This window comes from Rhinolophus hipposideros, assembly GCF_964194185.1.
Source record: "Rhinolophus hipposideros genome assembly, chromosome: 8".
NCBI lineage: Eukaryota > Metazoa > Chordata > Mammalia > Chiroptera > Rhinolophidae > Rhinolophus > Rhinolophus hipposideros.
Window position 1 is genome coordinate 76,030,980 of NC_138054.1, and position 19,401 is coordinate 76,050,380.

The window sequence follows — 19,401 nt, forward strand, 5'->3', positions numbered from 1 at the left end:
TGCCAGCAGAAGCTGAGCCCCAGGCAGCCACCCTGTCCCTAGTCTTCCTCTCCTCCTTCATTCTTTGAGGAGTCTAGGACCAGAGGAGGAATAGGATTCTGCCTCATCCTTCCATACAATTCTCTGTCCACTATCCCAGGCAGCTCTGGAAAAGGTTTTGGACTTAGAGTCACAAGACCAGGGTTCTAGCTCTGGGTCTAGGCTAGCTGTTGGACCTTAGAACAAGAACCTAAGAATCTGCCCCTCTCTGAACCCCAGATCCTCATTTGTAAAATGGGGTGATAATGATGAGGCTTCTAATGCCTACCCCACAGGATGGTAGGTGAGGACTAGATCACTCAGACACAGAGATACAGTTATCACTTAGATGGTTGGCCCAGGAAATGGCTTAGCAACATGGGACCTATGGGTGGCCATTACGCTGCTGTCAGAATACCTTTGACAATGTGATTTGGAGAAGGTTGGTTGGGAGCACCCCTAGCAGGTTGAGCCGGGGGCCTTCCCTGAGTGGAGCCTCAGAAGTGAGAGGCTTTCCCCTGGCTCAACGGTAGTAGGGGAGCTGTGCTCATCAGCCCACCAGCCAGAGGCCCTGGGAAGAGGCTGGAAATGGAATTGAACACACTGATTGTCAGCTTTCGCCAGACTAGAGTAGCAAGGGCTCCCCTAGAGGGCATAGGAGTATGTACCAGGAACCTGGAACTCGCAGAACTGTAGCTACTCTCAGGCCCATCTTAAGACAAGCGCCTCCCTCACTCTCCCTTTTTTAATAGGCCCTGGATTCTGAAGGATCTGGAAAATTCCTCTTCTTTATCACACAGACAGCTTCCATTTATTAGGTCCAGCTGCACTATATATGCTCTCTCATTGACACCTCACAAAAACCCTGTAGAAGAAGGTCCTGTTATTACCCCCATTCTATAGATGAAGAAAGTGAGGCTCAAAGAAGCTAAGTGACTTGCCCAAGTCATAGAGCCAGTTGGTGGCAGAGCTGGGATTAATACATACACAGGTTGGCCTGACTCTACAGCCTGTACAATCTCTGAAGGCAAAGTAAGGAGAATCACCAACAAAAATGCAAAACAGAGATCAATCCTGCCTGTGCTTGGGGGAATGTTCCCACTGTAGCTGGTGATGAGTCATTGAAAACACAGGAAATTCTTGTGTCCTCCACTTTTCCTGGGGGAGCAAAGATCCCTCAGAGATCATCAATGCCAAAGCCCCCTCAACACCCACGCACCTCATCCGGTGCCGCACTCCAATGCACTATGCTCTGCCCTGCAGCAACCCATACTCTGGAATTCATATCTCTCAGTTGAGATTAGGTTGCTATCCTTCAGACAGGGAGACAGAGGCAGGTGGGAGATGGGGCAGGAGGAATGGTTGCCCCCACTCTGATGGGCATCAGTAACTGGGCTGAGACCACATTCATGTCTCCAACCTGGATCCACAATCTGCCCTCTGCCCTGCCTGGTGGCACCACTGTCCAGAGTTTAGGGCTGTGCCCTCAACCAACCAGCATGCAGGACCCATTTCCAACTAATGGTAAATACCAGGGCATCTTTGTTATCACAAGGATAGGAGTTTCCTTTCAACCCTTTTGCCCATGTCTGAACTGGTAGAACTGGGTCCGGGGACTGCTTCTGGGGTAAGCTGATGATGTTTTAGATTCTGTGAAGATCCATGGTACTAAGAAGAGAGCTTCACTTCCTGAGGTGAAAGCACAAACTCCAGCCAAAAACAAACCACTACTGCCTTTGACAAAAAAAAAAAAAAAAAAGAGACTGTTAGGCGAGGAGGAGAAAATGAGAAGGACACTTGTGAGGAAGATGTGAGGCCTTTCTAAATAAGGTCCAGAGCTCCTGACCAGATGGTCACGGTACAGGTGCAGAGAACTGCCTGGCTGACCCACAGCTGTTGCCCACTGTACCAGGAACTATGGGCTCTCCATTGCAAACACACACATGGGTGCACAAACACAAGTGTCCAAGGCCACTCTGGATGCTCTAGAGTTTCCGGGGTTCACATGAAACAACAGTCATACTGTCACATTCTCATTCCGGGAGAATCACAAGCTGACAGTGTGGGACAAGCACACATCAACACAGGGACATCACCAGATGACCAGATGTGATGTGGTAAGTGCTCCCACAGCATGGTTCTCTCTCTCTCTCTCCTGTGCCCCCACCTGCATAGACAGCCCACACACAGCTGTCTCCCCACAGGCTCAGGGCACCTTGGGCATCTCTGCCCACCCCGGCAAGGTGTCAGAGATCCAAACATACAATGCATTTGTACTGTCACAAACAGAACCACCCACTCACAAACTGTGACAGACGCAAACTGTTGCCAAACTGTCCCACACAGCCTGATGCAGAAGGAAGGGAATGCAACAGATGACCAAATGTTATTTAGTTACACACACACACACACACACACACACACACACACACAAATACAAATTCCAGTGTCCTCCTCTCAATGGAAGAGGTCTCCCCGCTGGGCCCCGTGCGCCCCCTGCAGGAAGCATGGAGGCCCTGGGGCTCAGGGGTCCGCGGTCAGGGTCCCAAGCCCGCAGTCCCCACCTTCACCCCAGACCCACGGCGCCAGCTCGCAGCGGACTCACCGGACGATGCCAAACATGACGAGCGTGTTGCCCAGCAGCCCCACAGCGCACACAGCCGAGTAGAGCGTGGTGATGGCGATGGCCAGAGCGAGCGACGAGGCGCTGCGGGCGCCTGGCGGCCCCGACGCATTGGCGCTCGCGCTGGGGAAGGCGCTGGGGAAGGCGTCCGAAGCGGTAGCGAGGAGGAGCGGGGGCTGCAGCTCGGCGTCGGTGTTGGGGGCCGGCTCCATGGCGGCCGGGGAGCCGGAGCCGTATCCTTCCCCACCGTGCGCCCTGGGCGCAGAGACTTGGGATGATGGGCGCACCAAGGGTCGAAGCCGCCGCCTGGAGGACGCTGGCTGCAGCGCCCGGACCGCTCCGCTGCCTCCGCGCCTCTTTCGCCCACCTCGCCGCCCGCACCGGCCCTGTCCTGGCGCCCGCGCTCCCGCTCTCGGCGCCCGGAGCCCGGAGCGCTCTGAGCCTGGAACCTCTGCGGGCTCCTCGGACGCACCCGCCGCGCGCACCACGTGGCCCGGAGGCGGCCGCTAGTCTACGCTGGGGACCAGGGGCGGGCTCTGCACCACCGGTTTGGTGCTGGGCCGAGGAGGCTTCCCACTCCCTCCCTAGAGATGCTTCAAGAGCTCGGGTGTACCCCACCCAGCTGGGACTCACCCCCCCCACACACCCCTTTGCTGCTTTGGAGTCAGAAGGACCTGGATGTGAATCCCACCTCCTGTCCCTGCATTAAAGAGCAGTGACCTTGAGCAAATCACTTCACCTCTCTCAACTTGATTACCCTCATCTGTAAAATGAGGGTAATCACACCACCTCCCTCAGAGGGTTGTTGGGGTGATTAGCTAAGATGTGTGAGTGAAGAACTTAGCTCAGGGCCGGGCACAGAGGAGGTGCTCCATAAACAATCATTATTATCCATGGGTTTTTGCACCCCATTCATTCACTCAACAGATTTTGGGGGGTGAATATAAGAGCCAGGTACTATTGGGGATGCACTAGGTGCAGCTCCTACTTCCCGGGGCGTACAGCCCAGTGGAGGAGAGAGACCCCAATTCTAAAATTACACTAATGAAGATACAGTTACAAATTGAGGAAACGAAGGAAGCGAGGCTTTCCTGCCGCAGAATCTACAAAACCCAGAGGTCATGACAGCTTCCCTGAAGAAATGACATTGAAAGTGAGATGTGAAGTTTGGGGATGAACTAACTTCGGGAAGAAACCAAAGGAACCACAGGTCCACATGTGCAAAGACACTGTGGTCAAAGGGACTAAAAGAAGGCCAGGAAGAGAAGGCAGGGAGCCAGCGTGGGGAGAAGGGATGAAGAGGTGGGCAGGATCTCAAAGACCACCCTAAAGATCACTGTGGCTGCTGTAGGAGCAGATGGGAGGGGGGAACTTCCTGCACTCTCTCTTTAACCTGACCAGCCCAGACCCAGAGCCATCCTCCTTCTTGGGGCTCCTGTCCTCCCCAGAACATTCGCTCTGCCAGCCATTACTCTGTTCCAGGCACTGTGATAAGTGCCTTTTCCATGCATCAACACTTTGGAGTAGATTCTATTATTAGTGTCCCCATTTTACAGATGAGAAGACTAGGCTAGGCACTGAATTATCCCATATGGCAATCATTTCTATCTGACTCTGTTTCCTCTTTTGGGAACCAGGCCTGATTGCTCCCTGCACCCAGTGGAGAGCAGGGGTCACAGTGGGTGCTCAGGAAATACTAGTTGGATGAATAAAGGTCCCAAGGGGGAATGGAATGGGACCACATTGGGGTTCCCGAGTTCTAGGCTGTGGGACAATGCTCTTGGCCCTAAAGTGGCTGGGCAAGAACTCCCTCACTCATATCACTCTTTGGCTTTAGTCATCCATCTACATGCAAGGCTCTTACCCTTTCCCAGAAAGAACAAAGGCAGAATTCCCAAGTTCAGCCTCCTCTCAATTCTCTTTGCCCCTCCCAGCTGCTGTGCAAGCTTCTCTACCAGCTACAGTAGACTCCTTACCCCAAGGCTTTTCCACTCCACCATCTAAGGACTCTTCATGCAGATGATTTTTGCTCTGTGGTCACATTTGTTGCTAAAATTCTTTCCCCTTCTCAAAGGGCCTGGTACTCAGAGACTTTTCTGGTGCCAGAGGAAAGAAATTAGAGCAGGAAAAGAAGAGGGCTACTTTATTGGAATTCTGGCCCCCTCCCTACCCCTCCAACAAGCCAAATTCTTTTTCCTACATCAGGACATTTGCACACTCTATTTATTCCACTTGGAAGACTCAGCCACTTCCCAGATTAAGTGCTATTTATCCTTCAAGTTTTAGGTTAAATATCACTTCACTAACTGTCGCCTCCCGCTACCTATCAAATAAACAAGGTCCTCTTGTTATTTGTTCTTGTAGCATCATAATCTCCCTCTTTACAGAATTTCCTACATATTTATTTATGTAGTCATTGGGGTTTTGCGCATCACCTTTACAATAGGTCTTGTGCACTCATGTACCCCCACCTTAGTACAGCCCCTGGTGCTCCATGAGTGATTGAATAGGGAGTTGAATTCCAACGTTGGTGAGCTGCCATTCGGTGAGGGAGTCAGAGCAGACATAGCTTATTAGAGGACCTAGGAATTCTTCTAAGCAACTGAAACCCTTTGCACAAATTCAGCAACCACATCTTACTTGGAACTGAAATAGTAGATGCCGGTTCCAGGCCAGCCCTTGGCTTTTGGCCGTCACCAAGCAAGTCTACCCTCACCCCTTGGAGATGCCTTTGGGGCCCTCCCAGTCTGGTCCCAACCAGCGTTTATTGCTGTCTTCTTCTGACTCCATTTACTCTCCCCACCCCATTCTCACTCTCAAGCCACACTGAGCTGAAGAGTATGTTTTTAAATTGTATTCCACAAGGTTTTTTGAGTCCTTCCTGGAGACAGAACTGCTATGGTGGAAAACCATAGATATGGTGGAGGCAAAAGACAGAAAAAGAATTCCCTTCACTTCTCTGAGACTTAGTTTTCTCATCTATAAGGATTGAGTGAGGATCTGGTGAAATAACAGATTCTCTGCCAACTGGCAAAGGCTGCCTGAGCACATGTTATTAAACCATAAAGATGAGTAAGACCATTGCTCTCTTAGAGGAGCTCACAGTCAAGATGCTGGAAAGATATGTAACTGACCCAACACATGAGCAAAATACCATAATTGCTAAGAAAACCTGCCGTCTGCTCTCTCATGTGAGGACACAGTAAGAAGTCAGCAGGCTACAATCCCAAAGAGGGCCGTCACCAAAACCTGACCATCCCTGCACCCTGATCTTGGACTTCCAGCCTCCAGAACTATGAGACATAAGTTTCTGTTGTTTATAAGTCACCAGGTTCATGGTACTTTGTTACAGCAGCGCGAACTGACTAGCACACAAGCCAAGAACACGTGAATGGCCTCCATTGAGGACATTGGAAGGACAGTGGAAACTTGAAAGGCATCTAAAGGGGTTTCCCCAATAGCCTCCCAAAGTGAGTACTTTGAAGAGGTCAGGTCTTACTTGGATGCAAGCATTCTCGTCTATTCATCTTTAAAAGGCAGCCTCGTTTCTGTGGTCACAACTCATAAATGATCTTGTTGGCGACCATTTGTAGAGCACTTGCTCTGTGCCAGGCACTGGGCCAAGTGCTTTGTGGATGATCTCCTTTAATCCTCAGCAGACCCAGAGGTGTGAGGTCCTACTCGCGTTGTTCCATTTTACAGAGGTTAGGTTACCTGCCCAAACCACACCTGGGATGCCCAACCCGATCTGTGGGACGCCAAAGGCCAGTCCCATGATGACCACACTACATTGCCTCTCAGAGCAGAAACTAGAACGTCACCACCATAAAACACAAGAACCCATAGTTCCTGCCTCTGCTTGGCAGAGTTTTCCCTCAAGTCGGTCCCTGCTCTTGGTGGAGGACAGATTAGACACAGCCCTCCCCACCCCTGGGTTAAGGAACGGTTCTACTCTGCTTGGGTCTTGTCCCCATCCTGACTTCAGGGGAACAAAACAAAAACATAAATGCACAGGAAATCCTGAGCCGACCGGAGCATCAGAAGATGTCAGCAGTGGAGAAACAGAAATCACAGAAGGAGTCAGAGCAGAAAGAAACTCCCTGGGGAAGCTATTAACAATTTAGTACGTGGGAATGTGGCTTCCACCTGACAAAGAGACGGATCAGCCTGATGGAAAATACAGCAACTCCTCATTCTCCAAGTAAGCAGAAAGGTCCCCAGGGTTGCCTTTCAGTCTGGCTCCATTTGCAAATCCCCAGGATGGGGAGGACCTTAGCAATAACCATAAAATAATAACCACTTGCATTTGCAAAGTACTTTTGACTTTTCGAAGCACTCTGATGACTTCATCTTACATTGACATCGTTTGGATATATGGGGAGGTCAAGTTTCATTATCTTCATTTTATAGCTAGGAAGACAGGCATCTAGAGAGCCTGGGTGAGATCCCCAAGGATACTCAGCAAATCGGGGAAAGAAAAAGGTTGATACCATCCATCTAGTTGCTCAAGTCAGTAATCTGAGAGTCATTCTTGCCTTCCCTCTTCTTCCCCCAATCCCTCACCTCCAACCAATCATCAAGTTGTGTCCATTCTTCCCAGACAACCCTTAAATCCTGCCATTGTTATTTATTCTTACTACTGTCTTTCAGTCAGACACACCACCATTTCTTGCTAAAACTACTGAAATAGCCCTGAAATGATGTCCCTGCCCCAGGCTTGCTGCCTTCAAGCAGTAACATGGCTGCAGGAATCTCCACACTTTCACCTTCCTCAGCCTCACTAGCCTCTTGTTATACCATCTTTCCCTTCGCATGCTATGTTCCAGCCAAAATAAACTGTTTGTAGGTCTCCCAATAACCTGCTTCTCTCCCCTCCAGGTTAATCTAGTTGGTTAAGAGGGGAGCTTTGGTCTCAGACTGGTTGGATGTGAAATCCCAGCTCAACCACTTACTGGTTACATGACTTCTTCTGCAAGTTTCATAAGATGGGGACAACAACAGTACCACTTTATAGCACCTGGCATATAGGCCGTGTTCAATATATGCTAGTGATTGCTGTGATGATGGTTCCTCTGTCTGGAACATGCTGCTGCTAGCTCCCCTTCCCCTTCATCCCCTAACCCTCTCCTATGTGCCCGTCACGTCTCAGCTGACGTATGGCTTCCTTCCCTGCTCCCCCAGATCAGTTTACATGACACCATTATCTGTCTGTTCCCTTTGGGTATGTCCCCCTCCTGGAAGCACAGCCAGGTCCTGGGTTCCTAGGAAACCATCCCATCCCGATGTTGCTTGGGAGACCTAAGTCTGTCAGGAAGAAGGGGGAATGGAGTTGAAGAGGTAGGGTAGCCAGGGCAGGAGAGAAGGGAGGCCAGAGGAGTTTCCTGGAGTAAAGACTGAGCCTGGAAATTTTCTGCAACAAGTTCAAGGTCAAGGGAGCAGAGATAGAGTCTTCCACTTTCAAATGGACCCCTGGGGCTTGATGAAAGCAACTTGGAGGAGTTCCTCATGGACCAAATGCGAAAGATCTTTGCCTCCTGTTTCCTGGATCATACAAATCTCAGGGAGACTAGATCACTCACCCACCCCGCCCCACCCTCTGGGGACTGACACTGGATTTTCCCGTAACCCTGGCCGATGGGGCCAGAGGCAGAGTTCATATTATTTATTCATTTTTAAATTGTTTTTGCACCTCAGTGTTGTGGAGGAAATGCATACACCTGTTAGAGGAACAATCATGAGGCCCAGACTAGTCATCAACTTACGACAGATGAGAATCACCCTCTTCAGAAAACAGAAAGGTGCTTTGGAGAAAATGGAGCTGCAAAGCCTTGTGCCCGGGTTAGCCCCCATCCAGACACTGTCAGCCATCTGCCCAAAAACCATGTCTTTGTTTTATTCCCTGCAACTGTCCCCTGATCAGGGGTAGGGGTATTCCCTTGATTTGGGGGAAGGGAGCCCCTTCTTTGCCTCAGGAGATGAGCTGGCCTAAATAAATCATGGTAATTTGTGGTAAATTATAAAATAGTCACAATTCTTCATTACTCTGCCTCGATGCCCTTTGCAAGTGACTTTGCAGCTTTTCCCACCAACCTGTGGAGTCTCTTTCCCCACCCCTTATACCTGGGCTGGTCTTGTGACTTGTTTTGCCCAAAAGAATGGGATGTTGGTTCAGAATCCAGGCCTCAAGAGGCCTTGCATTCTTCCATCTAATCTCTTGGCCACCCTATCGCTGCCACAGAAACAAGCTTAGGCTAGCCTGCTGGATGAGAGACCCAGTCACTCATAACCCCAGTTGACAACCAGGCAACACTAGACACGTGCATAAGTAAAGCCATTCTAGACCAGGCAACCCCCACCTGACCCAACAGTTGATCACAGGCACACGAATATGCCCAGCCAAGATCAGCCAGGCCTGGATCAGATCCCAGAACTACTCAGCTACCCATAGATAGCTGATGGATAATAAATGGCTGTTGTTTCAAGCCACTAGGTTTGGGGATCATTTGTTAAGCAGGAGCCATGATAATAAACACTTTCCTACACCAGTGATTTGTCTAGGCGTGCATATGTAACCAATGAGATGTAAAGAGAAATCTGCCGACAGGCTTTTTTTTCGGGATAAAAAGCAAAGCCCCATCAGAAGAAAACAAAACAAACCCCCTGGAATGCTGATGTGATGCCTGGAGCTGTAGCAGCCATCTGCAATCATGAAGCAATAAACATGAGGATGAAAAACCAATATGATGGTGTTTTCTGTGGAAAGACAGAACAATCCCGACACTTTGGTGATGTTGTTGGGCTCTTACTACACCAGCTCTGGATTGCCTGTTTCAAGGCCTCTTGTTCAACCTACTCCTTAATGGTTTGCCACGTTGTCTTGTTACTTGCAGCTTAAAGCATTCCTAAAGGATGTGTCAGTATGTAGGTAACATCCCAAGAAGAATGACAAAGAAATAAATGGACATAGTTTACTGGCATGAATACATCTTTGTTTTGAGACTGGGAGGTGGAATTCTGTGATTTAAGAGTATGGACTCTGAGCTTGAAAGCTGAGTCTGCCATATGCTAGCTATGTGACTTTGAATAACTTAACTTCTCTAAGCCTCAATTTCCTCACCTAGTAAGAGGAAATGATAACAGTACCTATTTTATGGGACTGTGAAGGAGATAAATGAGGTGATGCAAATACAGAGCTTGTCGCAGTGCCTGACGCATTGGAAACATTCAATAAGTTCTTGTCTTATTGAAGCTCTTGGTTTCAATAAGCTGGTACTATTGTTGCAATAACCATGTTTATATCCACCTTCCTTCCTCGATCTTGCAAGGCAAAGTGATCCAGATTTAGATAGATCCATCTTGGGATTTAGCCTGTGTGGGGTACATGTTCTGAATAGTGTGCTGGGTTCTGCCTGGAGTTAATTCACACGTGACAAATTGTAGGCTTTGTTTGTTCAGAGTGGAGGGTGATGAGCGGAGAACTAGAAAGGACTTGAAAGATGAGTGAGCAGCAGCAGGGAAGGGACAGTGTCAGGGAGGAGAGTGTGGGACAGGCTCAGAGTTCCCCAGTCCAGTGCCAGCTAGATCTGCATGAATAGAGGCCTACGTGTCACAGCAGAAAGCCAGGGGACTCTGAGGCATGGGCCCCAGCAGCCCAGGTAATCAAGTGTGACCCGGTGGGGAGAAAGGCCTTCTTCAGACCTCTACTCCAAGAACAGGGCACAGGGCCTCCCCTGCCTGCCTCCTCGGATGCAGTGAGCAAAGAACACGATGGTCGAAGTGAACATGCTCTGTCTCCTGTTTCTGTCAAGCTGTCATTGTCCTTAGACAAAAATCACTTCTTCCCTTTCCTTTCCCTACTTTTCTTCTCTGCTCATTTTTTTCAGTTTCCCACCCCATCCCAAACTTCTTCCTTACCGCCCCCACCTTTGGAGGGAGGTAAGGGATTCCACTGGAAACCCTAAATGCCACCCACTTCCTTCTCTCCTCCTCCTTTATTCTCAGTAATTACTCTGAGGAGCATAGCAGCTGCCCATCTCTCTTCTTCACACTCTGATGCTCAGGGTATTAAAAATTGCTTTCAGTTAACCTGGTCAGATGGGTACAGTCTCCTTCTTCCAAAGTATCCTGCTCCACCTACCCATGTCCGTTCCCCAGCCTGTCCCCATGAAGCCTGGGCAGGCCCCTGAACCAAAGATAGACACTGTGGAGTCACACTGAGTGTTGGCAGCCCCAGCCCTCAAGGAAATGTCTTGCCCCAGGGGCATCTCTCCCTCTCCCACAAAGGACCCTCAGGCTCAGGGTGCTAGTCTCCTGGCTGGGCCTCAGGGCATTCTGGTAGTGAGGCAGGGTGGTGTGGAGAAAGAAATACAGCTTTAGGAGCCCTGGGAGAGCATTCTGTCACCAGATGCACAGAACTGCAGACCTAGAAAAAAGCTTAGGCAACATCTCCTTTCGCTTAAAACCAAGGTCCAGAGTGCTAAAGGGACTTATAGCAAGTCAGTAGCAGGATCAAGATGGGAACCCAAGTCTCCTGAATCCTGTAACAATGCACTTTCCCCCACATTGACCTTGGGCAACTGCACCTCTTTACGTGCCACGCACTTGGAGAAGCATTTGTATGTATATGATTTGATTTAATCCTTCACATACCTCTTCCAGGGAAGACGTGTCACGATGCCCAGTTTACAGATGAAGAATCCAGGACTCAGAACGGTTCATGAGTTTGTCCAATGTCATGCAGGGGCTGGATTGGAACCCAGGTCTCTGACTCCAGAGACCCTCCTGGCCAAGGCGTAAAACCTCTTTGTCAAACGCAAAGCACCCTGGGCCTCAAGTTTCCTCACCTGTGAACTGGAGAAATTGGGCTCCATGGCCATAAGACCCACCTGCGAGGCACTAAAAGGAATTTCGAGGAGAGGCAAGCTGTTTGCTAGTTGCCTGCATTAGTGGGAGACTTTCTCTGTTTTCCCCATTTGCTTCAAAACAGCTCGCCCCCAGGTTTACACTGAGAGGAGCCTGGGGAAGGTACCATGGTAACCACAGCAGCTCCAGGAGCCAGATTTGCCTGATTTGGCCAGACTGGCAAACCGAGTGACCTGAGGCCTACTGTCCACAAGGGAGCCAGGGCAGAGCCAGGTCTGACCCAGAGGACTAGAATCAGAACACAGGGGGTCTAGGGAAGGGGTTGAACAGCCTGCACTCTGCCCCTGCGATCCTGCACCCCAACCCACCACCACCAGCAGTGGCAAAGAGAGCATAAGTTTGCAGCCTGAAAATAGATGCTGTGGTCATCTGTGTGACATAAATTTGAGGATCTTGGGCAAATCTTTTATTCTTTCTGAGCCTCAAGAGCTTTTTTCTCACCTAGCACATAGAATATATACAAAATAAATAGCTGCTATTATTATTACTAGTATCTAAATTCTGAAGAATTGGACACCCACCAGATAATGAACTTGTGTAAGTTCATACACTGTGTTCATACCACACGAGTGCAAGACAGTACTCCCCAAAAGAGTAGTCACACTCCCCTGGCCAGGTAGAACCCCTTATTACATATAATAACTGAACCCAGCATTGTCCATATAAAAGACACATGTTTGGGGAGAAATACAAAGATGAATTATACATTAATCTTTATAATCTGGAAGGTGACACAGAAGATAAGCAGAGGAGGCAGTGTGTTATGACAGAGGGTCAGATGAAGTTGTTGGGAGTTGAGAGACAGAGGCCATAGACTGAATTGAGGAAGGCTTTCCCGGGGAGGTAGCCAAGTGGTCAGGTCACATCCTTCCAGTACCACTGTTGCACACATGACTACGGACACCTCTGTGAAGGCATGTGGTTCCTGGGTTACATTATTTACAGACATTGTCTCTATCAATTAGGACTCTGGTCGCAAGTAACAGAACCCCCAGCAGCTAACGTAAGTAAAGGAGATTTAGTGTAAGGAAATAGGGATGTTTGAGAATCCATGGTCAGGGATGTAAACTGGCTTTGGGGAGGGTCTGGAGCCATGAATAGAATCCTGGGGACTCACTCTGTTTCTTATTTCTCCTCTATTCTTCTCTCTCTACAAACTGGCCTCCTCTTCTGCTCCAGACACAGTGATGGGTTTGACCACCCGCAGCTGCTAAATTCTCAGGTTTAACATTCAGCCTGGCACACAGCAGAGAGGGCGACCAACCATCCTGGTTTGCCTGGGACTCTCCTGGTTTTACCACAGATACCTCTCAGTCTTGGGAAAATTGGGAAGGTCGATCACCCTAACAATAGCGGCTCAAGACATGTTTATTGAGTTAATAAATGTCCTAGTGCCAGCCGCAAGCAGGGGTAGTGTTTGAACCCCCATTCAGTGTCCAGGAAAAGGAAACCTGATTGGTCCTGCTTGAGTCAAGTGACCCTCCTGGTCCAATCAGCCATGGCCGAAGAATGGGCTCACAGAATACAGACATGGCTGCCAGGGTCCCACAGCCCTGAGGAGTGAGTTTCTGGAGAAAGTAGGAGGTGGAGACATTGGTTCACGGTCCAGGTAGATACCCCAAAGAGTCTCAGCTATAATTTCTGCCTCCCCCCAAAATAATGAACTTTCTTTTTTTTCTTTTTTTAAAGATTTTATTGGGGAAGGGGAACAGGACTTCATTGGGGAACAGTGTGTACTTGAAGGGCTTTTTCCAAGTCAAGTTGTTGTCCTTTCAGTCTTAGTTGTGGAGGGCGCAGCTCAGCCCCAGGTCCAGTTGCCATTGCTAGTTGCAGGGGGCACAGCCCACCATCGTTTGCGGAATTGAATAAGCAACCTTGTGGTTGAGAGCTCATTGGCCCATGTGGGAATCGACCGGCAGCCTTCGGAGTTAAGAGCACGGAGCTGCAATCGCCTGAGCCATCGGGCCTGCCCCCTCTTTTTCTTCTTGAGAATTTTCTAGGAATTTATTTGAGACAAACTGACAACAGATGTTGGGAACAAGATCTAAAATGCTCCCAATAATGAACTCTTGAGGGAAAAGGACCATGTCCATTTATCTTTGTATACCCACAGCCTAGCATATGCCTGACAGAAAGCCTGTAATACAAATGTTGTTTTTTAAAATTTCTGTTCTTCTAACACATCAAACTTGTTATACTGTATGCATTGTTCCCTCTGCCCAGAATGTTCCTCCCCCAGCCCCCATGTGGCTGGCTCCTCTAACCATTCAGGTGTCTCTTCAGCACCAGCACTGGGCTCCAATCTAAATTACATCCCCTCCCCCCATCCTAGCACTTCACATCAGCCTGTTTGCAACCTGTTATTACTTCCTGGCTTTCTTCCCAGTGCTTATCACCACCTGAAATTATCTTGTTCACTTACTGGCTGGAGTTGTGTCTGTTTTCCCAATACTAGAATGTGAGCTCCAGAAGGGTAGTCACCTCTTGCTCATTACGGTGTGTCCAGTGCAAAGATTGTCCCTGCCCCCTTGTAGGTGCTAAGGAAATATGTGTTGAATAAATAAATAACTGGATGATATGTAGAGGAGGGGGAGGTGCATTCCAGGTGTGACAACAATATGGGTGAAATACAGAGGGAATTAATTGCAGGGTCTATACTGAGAACAGGAAGTAGCTTAGTTTGGCTGGAGGGTGGAGAGCACAAAAGGAAGTAAGGATTTGATGAATAGGTTAGTGAATTACGGCCAGATCTCCACACCAGAGTGTCCAGCTCCTAGCTTGTATTTGTGCCTGCAGGACAAGGTTTCAGATAAGGCTCTCGTTTTTATAAAAGAATAAATTTTTAGTAGCTTCAGGTCACACAGGTAGTGAAAATTCTATCAAAAGACCTATTTCGTAATAATGCCTGATGGGAACATTTTGTAATGAGCATAGACCTTTGTGGAATGTAAAGTGCTTGCTGGAGAAATGTCTTCTGTGCTCTGACATTTTTATTTAAAACAATAGCCCTAGGAACCACACAAGCCTGGTTAACAAGGCTGGCTAGCTCTGGTCACCATTCCAAGAAGCCTTGTGGTGTGTGGAAAGAACAGCTGCCTGCATCAAGTTCAGAAAACCTACGCTTTCCTTTTATCTTTTTTATTTTATTTTATTGGGGAATGTTGGGAAACAGTGTGTTTCTCCAGAGCCCATCAGCTCCAAGTCGTTGTCCTTCAATCTAGTTGTGGAGGGCGCAGCTCAGCTCCAAGTCCAGTTGCCCTTTTCAATCTTTAGTTGCAGGGGGCACAGCCCACCATCCCATGCAGGAATTGAACCAGCAACCTTGTTGTACAGAGCTCTCGCTCTAACCAGCTGAGCCTTCCGGCAGCCCCGACCTAGGCCTTCTTTTTGCCAGTTGAGTGACATGGGCAAGACTCTCACCTTCCTTAAATTCAGTAATTTATTCATTCACTCAGGCACTCCTTCAACAAATAGTTTTCATGTGCCTATTGTGTGGGTTAATTTTATATGTCAACTTGGCTAGGCCACAGTGCAAAGATATTTGGTCAACATTATTCTAGATGTTTGTGAGGGTGCTTTTTGGATGAGATTAACATTCACATTAGTGTACTTTGGGTAAAGCAGATTGCCCCCATAATATGGGTGGGCCTCATCCAATCAGTTGAAGATCTGAACAGAACAAAAGACTGACCTTCCCCAAACAAGAGGGAACTCTCCAGCTTGACAGCCTTCAAACTCGCACTGCAACATCGGCTCTTCCCTGAGTCTCTACCCTGCCAACCCATCCTACAGATTGTGGGCTTGTCAGCCTCCATAATCATTACATGAGCCAATTCCTTAAAATAAATCTCTGTATATTTACACATCTTATTGCCTCTGTTCCTTTGGAGACCCCTGACTAATACAGCTTACTATGTGATTAATTCTGAAGACAGAGCAGTGAGCAAAACTGACAGTCTGCAGCTTCACTGAGTTTATATTCTAGTGGGAGAAGGAAACAATAAATAAAAAACAAACATTAATCGCACTAATTAGAGATGTGCTCGAGTGTGTAGAACCCCAGGGCGTAGTTTGGACTGACCTAAAGACCTGGTCAGGTGAAGAGCTGGGCAGAGCAGTTTTTAGGCAAGGGCCAAGGCTTTCGTTTCAGTTTCCTCTTTTGTGAAATGAAGAATATCCACTCTGTTGTCTTAGAGAATGTGTAGAATGAGCTCATTTTTGTTTAAAACAAAAAAAGGATTGATATGTCTAGCAGGGTGGAAGTAATTGTCACCTTAACAGATGGCAGCAGGCTCCTTAGGGAGAGAATTGTCTCTCTTTAAGATAACATTTTGATGAACCACCTGAGGTGGGAAGTGTGTACATACCCAAGGGCATTACCTGTCAGACCAGCCAATAGGAGAGATACATTAGAAACAAGAACTGGGGTGGCACCTGCAAAGAAGAGGGGAAAGGAAGGAGGGCGGGAGGTGAAGGCAGAGCATGCTGACAGAGGACCCAAAGACTATTCTGAACAGCATGTCAACCTTCAGCTTTAAAAGGTTTGGGGCCGGCCTGGTGGCTCAGGTGGTTGGAGCTCCGTGCTCCTAACTCCAAAGGCTGCTGGTTCGATTCCCACATGGGCCAGTGGGCTCTCAACCACAAGGTTGCCAGTTCAATTCCTCGACTCCTGCAAGGGATGGTGGGCTCTACCCCCTGCAGCTAAGATTGAACACAGCACCTTGAGCTGAGCTGCCGCTGAGCTCCCAGATGGCTCAGTTGGTTGGAGAGCATCCTCTCAACCACAAGGTTGCTGGTTCAACTCCCGCAAGGGATGGTGGGCTGCGACCCCTGCAACTAGAAACGGCAACTGGACCTGGAGCTGAGCTGAGCCCTCCACAACTAAGACTGAAAGGACAACAACTTGAAGCTGAACGGCACCCTCCACAACCAAGATTGAAAGGACAACTTGACTTGGAAAAAAGTGGAAGTACACACTGTTCCCCAATAAAGTCCTGTTCCCTTCCCCCAATAAAATCTAAAAAAAAAAAAAAAAAAGGTTTGTGTTCCTGTGACATAACCCCACTCTTTAAGTCCCTCCTACCTTAGGAATGTTTGCAATACACACGTGACTTCTTGTGAATGAGAATTTTTCTGCAAATAGAGGAAAGGAGCTAAACTCCAGGTCTCAGTTACCACGAGGCCGTTGTGCCCCAGGAGTTATATACCAGAACAGCCAAAGGATACAGAGCAGGGCCTAAGAGCTCCATGGAATTAGGAAGCAGGAACCAGACAGAGGTGACTGTGCCCACTTACACCTCCTGGAGAAACTGGCTTTTGAGGAGGGAATTGGAATTTTCACTAGGCACAGAATGAAAGGTTCAGGCCCATTTTATCTCAATCTTAAGACCCCAGCTGAGTTCTGGGTGCCCTGGATATAAATGCATAAGAAAACAAAGTGTAGAAAGCTTGACACCAAAATGCTAACAGGGGCTATTTCCAGATGATGGAATGATGTGATTTTGTTTACTTTATATACATCTTTATGCAACTGTCTAAATCTTTTACAATAAGCAGAGAAAAATCCAACTCTGCTATTTTCATTTTTTAGAAATAAATCTCCTCCTGCTACCAATCCTGCTGAAGGTCTCTCATCACCAGCAGGGGACATGGCAAGGGGCTGGGAAGGAGAGGCGAGGTCTCCTTCTTCCACTACATTTGGAAACATGACTCATCTTGCTCTTTAGGCTTCTATGGAAATGAAAAAAATCTCCCAAGGAGACTTGCAAATTGCCCATCTCTCCCTTCTCTCTCTCCAAAGTGAGAGTGAGAGGAACCCAACTGTCCTGCTCTTCTCTCCAGAGAGCTAATTCTGGGCCATTTGCCTGCCAAACCAGAGCTGCCTCCGCTTTGCCCTCAAGGCCAGGCAAGTTAACGAGGTGGGTGTTCATTTCTGTTTTTTTCCCTTCCAGCTCCATATTTGGGCCGGGGTTCCAAAGAAGGCCTCCTCTCTCTGCCATCTCCAGAGCCCTCCTGCAGCCCCCAGCTTGTGCTGCCTACAGGACCTGATGTCAGAAAGGGCTGCAGGCCTCCAAGGAGGGCAAGGCTACCTCCCCGGCCCTCCTGGAGACCCCAAACTAAGACTTGCAGCCTGGCAGCGCAGTTTTCATAAGACGCCTCACCGACTTCCACAACCAGCCTCCTCCTTCAATTCTGGGCCAGGTAAAAGTCTGGTTCCAAAGAGCATTTGAGAAGGGGATTGAAAGGGAAATAAAGGTAAGGAAACCCTAGAGTTCAATTTAAGAGTACATTTAGTAAAATGGTCCAAGGGAGAGAAATTATTATCAAGATGGTAACAGTTGGAACCTGAGAGTCCCCTCTTTTCTTTTTTTTTTTTTTTTTTTTGTTGGAGAAAGATGGCTGACACTTTATGCTTTATTGCTTCAGGAGCTCTTGGTGGGGCGAGCCCGCTTCCTCTTTAGTGTCACCAGCTTCTGGCTGTGCAGGGTGGCGCTGGCTCTGCAGATGGCGGCCATGCCCAGATCTGGACGGTACCTGTTCTTGCGGATCAGGTGCCGGATCTGCTGAGGGTGGCCGGGCGTTCTTGTTGATGGTGGTCCGCACATAGGAGGGGGCCGGCTTTCGCTGGCCAGATCTCCGCTTCATGACGACCACCACACCTTTGCCATCGGCTGCTGGCTCCACGCCCACCGTCTTGCGGAGAATCAGCCCGTTCTAGCGGGAGGAGTTGCTGGGCCTTCAGATTATTGCTCGGTGCTGTATGTCTGCTTGTTCCTTTTGATCAGGAAGCTGGAGCAGTTGCGCACGACCATCCATTGCGGATGCGCAGACATGGCGACAGCTCTTCTCGTTGCTGCAGCCGGAGACCGAAAGAGCAAGTCCCCTCTTTTCTAATCTTCCTGGCTCACCCGCTCCTTGGACGTCAGAACCAAATAGTTCAATCTTCCCTTCGGAGGGACTGCAGGGGATCTAGTCTTCTTGCCAATATTTCTGAGGGTTCCTGGAGAAGAGGTACTTACTAGTAACAATAACAACAATAATAAAAAAAATAATTAAAATGTCCTGTGTTTATTGGGTCCTTATTAGGTTGAACCCTATGAATTTGCCTCTCTTAACCATATTTGAACACAAAAGAGCAATTTCATCTGGTTGAACTGGTCTATGTGCCATGAACCTACTAAGTGATGTACATACCATCTCTTTTTTAATCCCCATGGCAGCCCTATGAGGTAGACACCGTCATGCTTATTTAATAGAGTAAAAATGAAGCTCAGGGAAGTTAACTGACTTGCTCAAGGTCACACAGCGTGTGAGGTAGAACTAGTCATCAAAACAAGACCGTCTGCATCCAAAACTCATAGCTTCATCAGTCATATGCCTTGTTTCCGTGTAATCTGAACAGCTGCTCTGGTTTTTTTCCTGATCGTTCCAGGCTGTCTTGTAATCACTTTTTTCAGGCTGCTGCCACGCTCCTAATCACCTTCACTAAACGAAAGGGCCACTCTTCTTCCCCTCATTCCCTAAGCAGCACTAGCCCCAGGCTAATTCCAGTGTCGTGGTAGCTAACAAGTCTTACTGATAGCTTGAATAAATTCTGAGGAAACTGCAATTCAGTAAACGAAAACTTAAAATGGATGTCCTACTGGAAAACTCAAATATAGACATTATAAGGCCCCTGAGTCATGGCTCTCTGGTCCCTCAGCCTTCCCCCCACCCCACAACCTCTGCCACACTATGGGGCCTTCCCTGCTCAGATCAGGCCTTCTGTCTTTTCTGTGTCCAAACCATGCCCCACATGCATTTCCTGGGCCCTCCAGAGAAAGAAAACAAGAACAGCA

The 19,401-nt window shown here is 48.5% G+C and overlaps 1 protein-coding gene and 1 pseudogene across 3 annotated transcripts in view; both read right to left on the reverse strand.

Annotated features, from left to right (window-relative positions):
- The window catches only part of OPRD1 (opioid receptor delta 1), a 48,566-nt gene extending 37,220 nt beyond the window's left edge, over positions 1-11,346 (reverse strand). The window contains exon 1 of one of the 2 annotated variants that reach the window (XM_081057843.1): positions 11,291-11,346. Coding sequence is in view for 1 of the 2 variants with exons in the window: in XM_081057841.1 (XP_080913967.1) it covers positions 2,624-2,853 (230 nt within the window). In the remaining variant the exon portion in view is untranslated. Of the gene's footprint in view, positions 1-2,623; positions 3,122-11,290 lie in introns of those variants that run through there. The other variant, XM_081057841.1, reaches the window with a different exon arrangement.
- Positions 11,347-17,985: 6,639 nt separating this feature from the next.
- On the reverse strand, positions 17,986-18,396 carry LOC308500327 (large ribosomal subunit protein eL28-like; annotated as a pseudogene). The gene has a single exon. The product of its transcript is annotated as a large ribosomal subunit protein eL28-like (transcript).
- Positions 18,397-19,401: the final 1,005 nt, after the last annotated feature.